The 12,303-nt window shown below is 31.6% G+C and overlaps 1 protein-coding gene across 9 annotated transcripts in view; it reads right to left on the reverse strand.

The window, feature by feature from the left end:
• Positions 1–185: 185 nt before the first annotated feature.
• Positions 186–12,303, reverse strand: part of LOC141452456 (interference hedgehog-like) — a 106,001-nt gene continuing 93,883 nt past the window's right edge. For 4 of the 9 annotated variants that reach the window (XM_074124639.1, XM_074124638.1, XM_074124637.1 and 1 more), the window contains 13 exons: positions 11,066–11,283; positions 10,395–10,593; positions 9,116–9,328; positions 7,725–7,943; positions 7,324–7,479; positions 6,776–6,949; positions 6,600–6,695; positions 6,143–6,371; positions 5,205–5,370; positions 4,697–4,916; positions 3,594–3,785; positions 3,326–3,513; positions 186–2,301 (listed from right to left, as the gene is read on the reverse strand). In XM_074124639.1, coding sequence (XP_073980740.1) covers positions 2,146–2,301; positions 3,326–3,513; positions 3,594–3,785; positions 4,697–4,916; positions 5,205–5,370; positions 6,143–6,371; positions 6,600–6,695; positions 6,776–6,949; positions 7,324–7,479; positions 7,725–7,943; positions 9,116–9,328; positions 10,395–10,593; positions 11,066–11,266 — 2,409 coding nt within the window. In that variant the 5' untranslated portion in view covers positions 11,267–11,283 and the 3' untranslated portion in view covers positions 186–2,145. The remainder of the gene's footprint in view (positions 2,302–3,325; positions 3,514–3,593; positions 3,786–4,696; positions 4,917–5,204; positions 5,371–6,142; positions 6,372–6,599; positions 6,696–6,775; positions 6,950–7,323; positions 7,480–7,724; positions 7,944–9,115; positions 9,329–10,394; positions 10,594–11,065; positions 11,284–12,303) is intronic. The other 5 variants (XM_074124633.1, XM_074124632.1, XM_074124636.1 and 2 more) reach the window with 5 other exon arrangements.

Consider the following 12,303-nt stretch of genomic DNA (forward strand, 5'->3'; position numbering starts at 1 on the left):
TTAATAATTTATGTACATATGAAATTACATTATTTTTAACTATCACTAAATATCTACATTAAAAGTAGTAAGTATTCCAACACAAAAGTTTTTACTTCTTTGTTATGTTCAGTCTATATGTTTAGTATTTTAATTGTGCACAACCTTTTTTCTACATATAAGTCTTTTTTGTTCTCAGGGCTTAGTTACTTCCTTAAATTTATCGAAATTAAAATTGTTTTATCGCAACAGTTTATTAGATAACTTGCATGATTATCAGTTTTGGAGATTTTTTAACAATAAAACAAAATATTTTTTAAGAATTAGATTGTGTGAAATTTCTGAGTAAATTAAGTAAAATAACTTGAAACATAGTTATGGGAAGACATACTCAGTTTCCTTTGTTAAAGATATTAGTATGTATAAATGTTTTTCGATCTAAATAAGGTGAGTGACATTTTAAAATATTTCAGCCTCAGGAGACAACTTCAGCGACATTACAACATCAGCTTAATATTAACCCGTCTTTAACTGTAAACATGATTTTAAGCCAGCTATTTAATGTTTTACACTTACAGTTATGAGCTCTAACAAATTGTTAACTGGAAATAAATAAATAAATTCTAGTTTATGTCCTCCTTGTGCAGCAGTTTTAATCAAACATTTGGAACAAGATAAACTCAAGTAATTCTTTAGCGTAAAGTCACTCGCTGGTTTTAAACGAGGCAATTTTTATTTTTGGAAGTAATTATTATTGTCTTTTAAGTGAAAAATCCAGTTACTTCCTTTTGATGACTTTTTTTATTGCTCTCTAGCAATTTAATTTCAATGACCAAATTACAAAAATTTATCTCAGAAGAGTTGTTTACTGGAGATTTATATAAATATTAACCCTCACATCTCATTCTCAGGAACCATTTTTGTTCTTTATTCTTTCCGAATATTGCAAGTTGGCTGTAAGTTTAGTTTTTGTTTTAAAGCGAACTTTTTAAAGGTCTTTTTTTATACAAAATCTAGAAAAGTAAAATAAATGAGCTTACCAAAGTATTGATGCTAAAAAATTTAACACAACCGCAGGTTTTACAAATAAAATACACAAAAATATAATTTTACATACTTACATATTTACAAGATTGTATTCCCTTATTTATCACGCTTCAAAAATAAAAACTAAACAGCTTAATTAAGTAAATGAGTAGTATTTTACAAACGAATCTTCGTTAAATTAAGCAATTCACAGTGCATACTAGTAATAATATTTAATATTATACATTAATATTTTTTAGGAATAGCAGAAATAAAGTTATTAATACTTTAGTTAAAATTACGGTTTTTGAGTATTCAAATGTATTTATTCTATCTTTTTCGACACAAGGATTTTTTTATTATTATTATTATTTTATAAATATCCAGTCTAGTCAGGAGATTTTCTCGCTTACGCTTTTTTCCTTTAATTTTAACTAGTTTTGAATTTGGCTGCATTGAAGAGTCTGGTCTATGAAGTAGGGATGAATTTCACTTTAGCTTTTGGTTACACAAGACACTGAGAATGATACAGAAATCCGACATTCTGGCAGAAACTTTGAAAATGGAAATCAAAACTCTTTTACATCATATGTTGAATCAAACTGATGGTGAAAGAATTTCCAAAATATGTCACAATAGAAGTAAAGATGGATAAGATCCCAGATATTTTTCAACATCTATTTAACCCAGCAGTTCATTAACTTTTTAATATCTAGACGAATATCAGATTCCAACTTTTCTTAGCTGAGATTCACATTCACAACAGATCACATTAGATTACTTCTTAAATAATAAATTTAAGTAAATTTAAATATACATTAAAAAAAACATTAAAATGTTTCTTAATAATAAACAACTTATAATATTTAGGACCGAAGAAACACATGCATTCTTTACGATGAACATAAATCCACAATATGTCCTTTTAAGGGCAAAAGTGTGAAAAGGAAGACTTTTAGCTGTTTAGCAGAATGAAATTCTTTAATTAACTAAGTTAATCCAGACTTAGTTATTAGTTTTTATTTTATATTAAAAAATAAATATAAATTATAAATCGCGCAGTCTCATAAAAAAAAGAAAAAAACGTTCGATTACTTCCGTAAAAAGACAGAAAATTATTCATAAATTGACTGAAAATAATCAGACATAATTCTCTCCCGTTCGAGGTACCCTTGTTGATCTCCAACTGTTTCTTCGTTTTGAATGTTCAATGTCTAATTCATCATCCATGTCACTTCTACCTTCAGAAGAGCAATTGTTGTTTTGGCTCGTCATATATGTTAACTCCATAACATTCTGTAAAAAAAAAGAATTTTATTGGTGATAAAAGTAAACATTGTTTCAAAAAAGAAAGCTTTCTTATTCATACATGATTTAGAGCTCGATCAGTTATTTTCGATTTATATATTAGTGAGTTACCATAGCAGACTATTAAGAAGTAAGGGAATCTTCAAATTATTGGGGGACAGCTCATTGGAGAAAACAATTCGTCCCCAAAACTTCGAATCTAATTTTATCAAAAAGAAGAAAAAAATAGTAGAATGTGTAAAAAATCATCAGCTTTTGTTGTTTTCTAATTGGATTCATTTTTTAAATAGGCTTATTAAACATTTAAATAAATAAAAAATAAACTTGTGTAGTAATTTCGACGATCAAATTAAGTGAAATAACTCTCAAATGTCTATTATTAGAGACTTTGTACTTGTTTTTACTACCAATTTAAAACGGTATGTCTGAAGAAGAATTTTATTGATAAAAGATGCAGGTATTTTATTAGGCATGTAAAATTATTAGTAATTTTACCCCGCAATCTTTTCCACGACTCTGGGAAACTGATCCCTGACTTCCCGCACCAAGATACGTTAGCTACTAGACGGGGTTAAATTTTTGTCATCTAATTAAATTAATAAGAAAGTGTTGTTATTAAACAAATAGTAAAAACCCTCAGCATCGTACAATATTTTTGTAAACCTCTTGTGAGAAATAATTGAATAAACTTTGATTTCACTGAAGATTTTGAAAAACACGACATCTAAATCATGTATGACAATCTTATTGTGCTACAAAATCAATGAGTTTTCTAACGCGGAATTTTCAGATTTTTATTTTTATTTTGGGGTACAATCATTAAGCCAAAAAGGGTGAGCCGAGTTAAGCAAATTACGCTTGCTTAGAAAATTAATATAAACACAATTATGACAATATTTTGGGAATTACTATTTTATTTCCTTACGAAAGGTACGCCCAGATTGAAATCAGATGTGGCAATTTTGAAACAGATGAATTTTGGTAATTTAAATTTTTATGTAAATGTTCATACTTTATCTTGTTCAGATTCGGCTAGAGGATTATTGGTAATATTCATTGATCTTGGTAAATATCCGTTGGAGAGGCGACCATTTACCTTTCCGTTATGAGTGAAGCCATTCATAGTGACTGGTTCCAATTGTTGTATGGTCAGGCCGGGTTCTACTCCACATCCGCTCTTGTCGCAGCTTTCAGTACTTTCTATTTGCCAAAAGAGAGTAACACTAAGAAGATCTGGCACACAAGATAGGTTATAAGAAAAACAAAAAACTTATAAATACCATGATCTCCATGTGCCACTGATCGACGATAACATATGCAGATGGCGCCAGCGAGAGAAAGTAAAAGTGTTAATCCAGTAAACACAGCTCCCAATACTAGATACAGCTGGCCGTGGCTAGATTTATCTGTGGCACCCAAACTGCTTACTCCAATTACCTCTGGGTTTGGTGCAATTGTGGCATTTGGTTCCCCTGAGAAGTGATCAAACTTGTATTAAATATTACTACACTAGATTCATATAGAATTTGGGAAACAATTAAGTAAGCCTAGTAATTGTGTTTTGACTTGTAGGTGGTCGATTGACGTCAGAGATCTGTTTAGGCAGAAGTGAATACCAGCTCATATTGATTGGCTAGGTACAAAACAAGTTTAGTTGCACTTTTCAACTATTTAGGCAGCCCAAATAGGGATTTTTCTAGAGAGAAGCCGTGTTAGGCCGTAACGAGTAAAGTAACAAGCGTCGTCCGTGTTAATCTTTAGGAAGAGTGTTTACAATGAATCTCCCACCAAAAGTACCCTTAATAAAACTTGTTAGAAAAATGTTTCAAACAAAGTTCAAAGCAGAAAATTTTAAACAATTGTACTACTTCTCTAATGAGTGGGAAGAGGAAAATAAAAAAGTGTGCAATTCCCGAAGTTCTGCATACTGCAACAAATTAGGGTAGAGAGAGACTGCGATAAAAACATTGCATGTTAGAGAAAAAAAAGCTTATATAAGACAGGTAAGAGAAAGCCTTCAGCGTAACTGATGAGGCTTTACGGGAAGCTGTTAATTTAATCCAATTAAATATAATCAAATGGAAATTTTACTAAAAAAGACGTGGTGAGGAATGGATTTCCATGAACTCTTAGAAGGATAGACAATGGTTGGACTGCAGTTAAACGCATAATCTGTTGGCAACAGAGGGCAATTTGAGAAAAAGTCCATTTAAGCATTTTTTCAAATGATTGAGCAATAAAGAAAATGATACAAAGGAAAAATGATAAAAATTCAGAAATCCCACTGACAAAATTTATCCTAAATCTAGATAGTCAGCTGCTTGCTGAAGTAAACAAAAACCGATTTTCTAATTTGCGTTTTTCACAAAAAATGCAAACTTACTTTGTGTTTTCTGTACAACAACTGAACTGAATTCCGACGCAGCTCCAACTGTGAAACTCTGTACTTTGATGTCATAAGCTGTATCTGGTTGCAAATGTGTAATAACGTAAGTTCTTGCGTTTTGACCTTCAACAGTTGCTTTAATGTAATCACCTGCGCTTGTAGTCGCACGATAGTAAACATAAAATCCGTCTACAGGGACGAGGACTGAATTCAAATACTGCAACAAAACAACTCCAATATTTGTAATATGCAAAATATAAATATAAATAAAAATTTATTACTCAGATGAATTAGCTACAAATAACTGTTAACTATAGTTAGGTATTTCATCAACAGAGTTGAGTAAAATTTGAGAAACTACAGTAAGTAGTTATATATACAGAATAGTGTGCTAGTATTTTTCATAGCAACAATACCTCGTGATGACCAATGATTTAAAATTTGCACCAATATAATCAGATCTAATATTATTTTACTTGGAGAATACTCATATAGATCTACTTACCTCCCAATGTATTCGAATCGATGTTGGAGTTACTGCTTCCGTGTGAGTAAGAGCAGGCGGGTACAGTGGGTTTTTGTTACTGGGCAGACCTCTTTGTAAATGAAATTTAGCCGAATTTCTTCCTAATTTATTGTCGTTGTTCGAATATACAGCAGCGATTCTGAACCTAAAAGCATTGTTTGTTTTCGTTCTAATTTTGAATAAGATCAATTAATAAAGTACATATTACTGACGTGAATTGTATAGCATTTTGTTCCCCAAAATTCATGACCATTTAAGAAAATTAAGAAATAAAATTGAGAGCCAACCAAATCAAAAATTTTGATCAACGGAATTCAGTGTAATACTAAAAAGGCAAGCAGAAAAAATGTTATCATTGAAGTGTGTGGTATGTGTTAATCGATAAAATTTTTGGCTACTTTTGTCGATTAGAATTCGTCAATATTACCGATAATTTGTTATGAAAAATTCTAGGTGAAATTCAAATATGATTGATGTACTGTGAAGTTAGCCAAGGTTATAGTAATATATTAAATACTACAAAACTTCCATGGATGCGTTGGAAACGCGGCCTTTCTTGAATTTTACTAGGATTAATTCAATTAATAAAATGTAAAGTGTGTTTGATAGTCGCCTCCGTCCACGCCATCTAGTTGGATGTTGGACGTAAAGCTCGTTTGAAAAATTAGGATTTACTTTATTTACTTTACTTTTTTTATCAATTATTTTTTCCAATTGAAGAGCTTTTCAGCGTCCATTTTAGAACCGGCCTATTAAAAGTTTTAAGTTATTTTAAAAAGATCATAGATTCTTCCAACTCTTTTAAGACTCCTATTGATATTTTTTTTACTCGAGATACTTAATATAATTCGTGCATTCGTATCCCGGGATATATAATAAAAACGATAATAGCCATCGTAATTTATAAGTTTTCATACCTGTAATGGTGGTCAGTGGAGAGGCCATCAACTTCATAACTTCTTATATGCGGCTGAATGTCTTCATTACTGGTCATCCATCTTGAAGATTTGCCAGAAGCATCTAAATCTTGGTACTGAACTTTAAAAAACTGTATTGGCAGACCGGGATTTGGTGGAACACACCATCTTACCATAACTGATTTGTCTGACAATCTAGTTATATTAGGTCGCGTGGGCGGAACCATTACTGCAATTGAAAACATTACGATTACTAACTTCGCTAAATTAAGTGACAGTACAACTATTACTGCAAAAGTAATTTATCATTATAGAATCCTTGTTAAAAAAATGGATTTGCACCAATAATCCTTTTGTGTTGCAAAATGATGCACAATAGAACAACGTTAATACATGTGGAGTTGTCATAACAGATAATTGTAAGCCACTTTTAAAATTACAATAACTAAATAATTACAATTGCCTTTATGCTTTTTTTCTTTGCGCCTTCCTTTGTTTTTTCTTGGGTGATCTTTTTTATGATTTCTTCCAGATGAGCCTCCTTCGGAAGATTCTATAAAAATTAGATTTATTATTCAAAATAAAGCGATTATTAATAAAATTAAGACTTAATTCTGCTCCACTACATTTTACCTTCTAAATCGGGATCATCAACATCTGGGAGATAATCACTTCCAACCTGTGTAACTTGAATAGGAGATACTTGTATCATTGCCGAACCATATGTAGTTCCAACAGCATTTGTTGCAAAGCATTGGTAAATTCCAGCATGTTTTTTTTGAATCCTTTTAATGATTAATCTTCCTCCTGAAATTAGGAAAGGAAGCTGTGATCTTGAGTTTAATTTTCAAAGATTTTTTCCAGCTTGAGAGAAAGAGTTCATTCAATGAAGTGATCTTGAATTAAAAGATTACTTAGGGGACAACAAAAACCTGTGTATGATTTAGTACGTAAATACCATTTAGAGCTGGCACCCTATACGCTGTTAGTTGCAATATATTGTATTAAGAAAGTCTAGATCATATCCAAGAATTTACACAAACTATTTTTATTTAATCTTTCTTTCTTTAAAAACAAGAAATGGTTTCGATTGGGGACTCAGAAACTTTACTCCTAATATAAAATATTTAAATATAATAACCAATGTGTAAATAATCAAGATTTTAACATTTTTATTTTACCTAGTGGAGTTATATGTGAATCATTATCGACTGATTCACCATTCAGGAGCCAAGTAATATTAGGCGCTGGATATCCTATAGCTTCACAATTCAATTCTGTATCGTTATTTTCTTCAAATACAGCATTTTGTGGCCCTTTTGTCACTACTGGAGCAACTGTAATCATAATAATAGCATTAAAATTGATTAGTTTTTTTTTTTTTTTAATAATGATATCTGATGGCTATGGAGCATAAGAATAGAGCATTGAATAGTGATATTAATTTTTGATGATCTTGTTTGAATTGAAATGGCTGCAGTTAAGGCATGAATGTGAAATACATGAATAAGTACGTCTATGGTGATCAACTGTACAGTCCACTACTTGCCATTTATTGCATTGTGTTTAAATGATTGCTAACCTTGCACTTCTATTGTTACTAGATGGGCTACCTTCGGTGGAACCCCATTGCTTAGTTCGCAGACATATTGTCCTTGATCAGAGGGCTGAATATCAGTTAATCGCAAAGCGCCTACTGTTAAATCTGCTCTTTCTTTTGGCAGAGCTCCATTAACACGTCGCCACGTCACGTTCGGTGGAGGCGTACCAACTCCGCTACACTCTACGCTCACATTTTGGCCTAAAACAAGTGTAAAAATTGCATAGTGAATTCATAAAAATAAAATAATGTCATAAAGGGAATAAATTAAAAACACAGTTCATTGGTTATATAAATGCATTATTATTATTATCATTATTTTCAAGCAGGCTTTACGTCCAAGTACCTAATTAGCTGAAACTTCTAATCTCAGAAGAAACAAAATACTTAGAAACCTTAAAATACCATGCATCTTAGAAATAGTAGCCTGAATTTACTGGTCTGGGAGAATGCTGCAGGAAGGATGTAGCGAACTTGTGCTAAAAGACTCGCTTTGAATAATGAAGAGAATATGTGGCGAAAAAAGTTCTATTTTGGAACGATGCAGGATCAGGAGATAAACTAAAATAAAAGTTATTGTATCAGTTACTTATCGGGGTTATTGGCTCGATAAAGACATTTTCATAACACGATAATAACATCACCAAACCGCCATCTCTTTTATTTTTTCCAGTAGAACTATGGTCCTTAGAGAATATTGCCAGAAAAATTTGCTGCCAACGACTCTGTCACGTTTGTTCGCTACAGCCTTAATTCCATGTTTTGCTTATCTTCCTCCACATTCAGGAGTCATTTTTAGTGGGGTCTTGCCGGCGGACTTTTTCCTTCATAATTTGCCCTTCACAAAGAAATTTTGCCCCAAGGTTGTATAAATTCATCAAAGGGAATAAAATGACTTTGATTAGTGGCAGGGATTGCAATGTTGTAGGGTTCTTCCACTTCTCAAATCATATATGCATTTATATAGTGCATAGGACAGACATTCATCTAGTAAGCAAATCAAAGCAATATCTTCAGCTCTCCTTGCTCCAAGGGCGAAAATAGTTGCGCACCAGTGTGCAAGAGGTTGCGAATAAATGAAGATTATGTTGAAAAGATCTGTACCACCAATATATTGATGGTTTAAAGCATAGACCAATCAGAAGAATTATGAATGAACATATGGGTTTTAATCCAGCCACAATAATAGTATAGGTTAACATTAAAATAAATATAACTAAAATTCTCCAAAAATGTCGTTTACCACATTGTTCGCTTCTTTTTTTTTGGCAATTCAATCGATTGTCTAAACAATCTACACAACCAAGCAAGTTTTACACTAAATGAGTGTTACCTTATCTAATAATAATAATAATAACAACAATAAAACTTACCGGTTTGAACAATATATTTGGCTTGAGGTATATAAAGAAATCTAGGAGAAGCTGGTTCGCCAGGAGGCTCCACAGTAACTGTCACTTTTAGAGATGAATCAATTATTTGTCCAGTAATGTAATTTGTGGCCGAACAAGTGTAAACACCTGCATCACGTTGTGACACATTGCTTAAAAGTAAGCTGCCTGTAGTTGGAAGGATTGTGGTTGATTCTAAAACAATATGAGAAACAAATTTTCTATGAAAATAGGGAATTAACTACAAAATGGAAACACAGATGGAAACAATCCCATGGCCATGATTTTTGTTGAAGGACGTATGGTACAAAATATTTCCTTCAGAACTAAAAAAAATATTTACTTCGCAAAACTGGATAACAATAAGGATGAGGGGAATGGAACGGTACTCCCAATTGGAAAGAGACCAAGGACGATGCGACTTTAGTACCGAAGAAAAAGTAAACCACACTTGCATTTGTAATGTTTACTTACTAAATTTAATTTTGCTTGCTTTGCTTGACCTAATATCAAAAGTTCGTTAACTCTTTCTTCTGTTACTTTTCAAAATCCTATGTAAAGCAACAGTTTCCAACAATAAGAATACTTATAGAGAATTGATCAAAGGAAAATTTAGTCGTTAAATTTTTACAGGAAATCCATTTATTTTTACAAAACGTAAGTAATTCTTTATTTGTCGTTTGCTCTAAAATAATGTTCTTATGGAATTCATTTACATTTAATAAAGACCATTTAGGTATTTCCTTCAAGCTTACAATTACAGGCAACAATGTCTATCACCTAATAGTGAGCTGTGAGAGGATGTTAAGGAAAAACACATGACCAAGAAGATGCATTTGAATCGGGGATCTCCACTTTCTCTTTCTGGATAAAATATAAATTTATTTTTTTGCCAGTGATTTATTCAATTTTAAAATAAAAAGGTGACCAAATTTATTTAATTTAAATAAATTAAATGGCAATGACTTATTTTTCTCGCGTTTTAAGAGGAAAAAAATACTAATTATGCCAACTTTTAATCTACTAATACTGAACAACTCTAAAAATTTATCACTTGGTTGAAGAATTTGCTTGAAAAGAGGGCCATCACAACAAGAAAAAAGTAAGCTTGCTCCCTAATTATTACTTCATCACAATGTTCATTCATTATTCAATTTGGGTTGTTAGAGTAATATTATATTTAGTAATTATAGGACCAAATACAAATTAAAAAACAAAACAAAACAGATAAATACGTATGAGATAAATGTGAATTAATTACCTGACATAATATGATTGTTGTGAAGGTACTGAATGATTGCTGGCGGTTTACTGACAGGTGGTGGACAGTTTATTGCTACGTTGTTCCCTTCTGTCACAAAGTACTGTTTATGGGGTTGATAAAGAAATGGTTGTAATTCAGCAAGGGTTAGCCTTGCCGGCGTACTTGCCAGAGCAGAAGCTCCAAACCAGGCTACACACTGAAATAATAATAATAAATATGTTATTTGTTATTTAACCTTTAATTTGATAAACAGACAATAATATATTAGAGATTAGAATTAGTTTTGACACTTTGATCTTAGCCAAAAGGCTGAGAAGCGATTGTAAAATAATTAAATTTAAGTTATGTGTAACCTCACAGTTGCTATCACTATTGAATGTATTCACTACTATGCAAATTGTATGGTGATTGTAATTTTATTTTTCGTCTTCATAACTTGGCGGCCAATTAAATCTTATTAAAATGTAATTTCAGTCTTTATTATTATTTCTTCTAAATTTTTCAAGAGCCAAGCTATTATAAATCCATAAATTGTTTTTTTAAACAGTAGTAAATTTTTTTTTTGTATATTTAAACGTGTAAGCTCTGTAACCAAACCCTTGCTACAGGACATTGTCCTTTATAAGCAATAAATAAATAAATAAATAAACAATAGTTTTGACTATTACCTGATAGTCACCTTCTTGTTTTTCATCGTTAAACTTGACTAATAATCGACTAGTAGATGATAGCCTTGGAGGAGGTGGATGATCGTGTGCTAAATATGCACCATTGTGTCGCCATCTTACTGATTCCGCTGGTACATTCAATGAACATTCAAAGACGACATCATCGCCAACAGGAGCTACTATGGGTTCAGGAGACCGCATGAACCACAGGCCTAGCTCTGAAACAAAAATTAATAATAATAATAATAATTTCAGTTTTTTAATCTGTTTTTATATTTTTGTTTCACTGTTGTAAGTCAATATCACAAGAGATTGTTAAATTGGTAAATTCGATTATTAAATGTGGATTCTGATGAGGATTTTTCATAGAATGGCTGGCAATAGATTTTTTTATATCTTAATTGTAAAGATAGAATTGAAGTCCTGAAGATTCGTAGTGCCACAGTTTTATCTTAATATCAAAGATAATTTGATTAAATCTTTCCGAAATTCTGTAAATTGATGTAAGAACATCAATTTTGAGACTAATTCTTCGTTTAGTTTGCCTTTTTAATTCTGAAGTTCATTAGAAGTATTAATTCACAGTCCTAAAGTCCACATTAGGAACAACATTTCACCCAAATTATTTCTTCTAGATAAACCAACTTTCTGTTAAAATAATTATTAATTTATTAAATCAATAACTAAAGTTACGGACCTTCATAGGATATGTATTTAATTAAAAAAGTAAACATCAGGGAATTAAAAACGAATCCCCTATTTCTCTTCTAACACGCTATCAGTGCTTCATTACTTAAGAACAACTGGTGCATTTCTTATTGCGGTTGAACGTAAGATGTTGTAGAACCCCGCACTCTGTCTGCGGCGAGTGTATTTCTTTTTAAGCTGCGCCAAGGATTTGTGGAATGTTCTGGGCAGATGCCATGTCTCCAGCAACTATATAAATATATACATAAAATACATCTATCACAGAAAACTAGGCGCCCAGTAAATGTACAGACATTCTTTTAATAAGACAAGCCAGATAATTATTGTAAGAATTTATTACTAAAATGTAAGGTCCTATTTGGTTTCTGAATTGATAAATTTTGAATGGAATTTGGATACTTTTATCATTGCTTTGGCTTTGGGGATTTTATTTTGTACAACTAACACAGTCCCCACTCGATACAACGTATAACACAATACGCATAAGTGATTACAGTAAAATTAAGTTAAGAATAAGATATTTTTACAAT

The sequence above is a fragment of the Rhodnius prolixus genome, unplaced genomic scaffold, assembly GCF_049639745.1.
Source record: "Rhodnius prolixus isolate KJV_2025 unplaced genomic scaffold, Rpr scaffold_3, whole genome shotgun sequence".
Lineage (NCBI taxonomy): Eukaryota > Metazoa > Arthropoda > Insecta > Hemiptera > Reduviidae > Rhodnius > Rhodnius prolixus.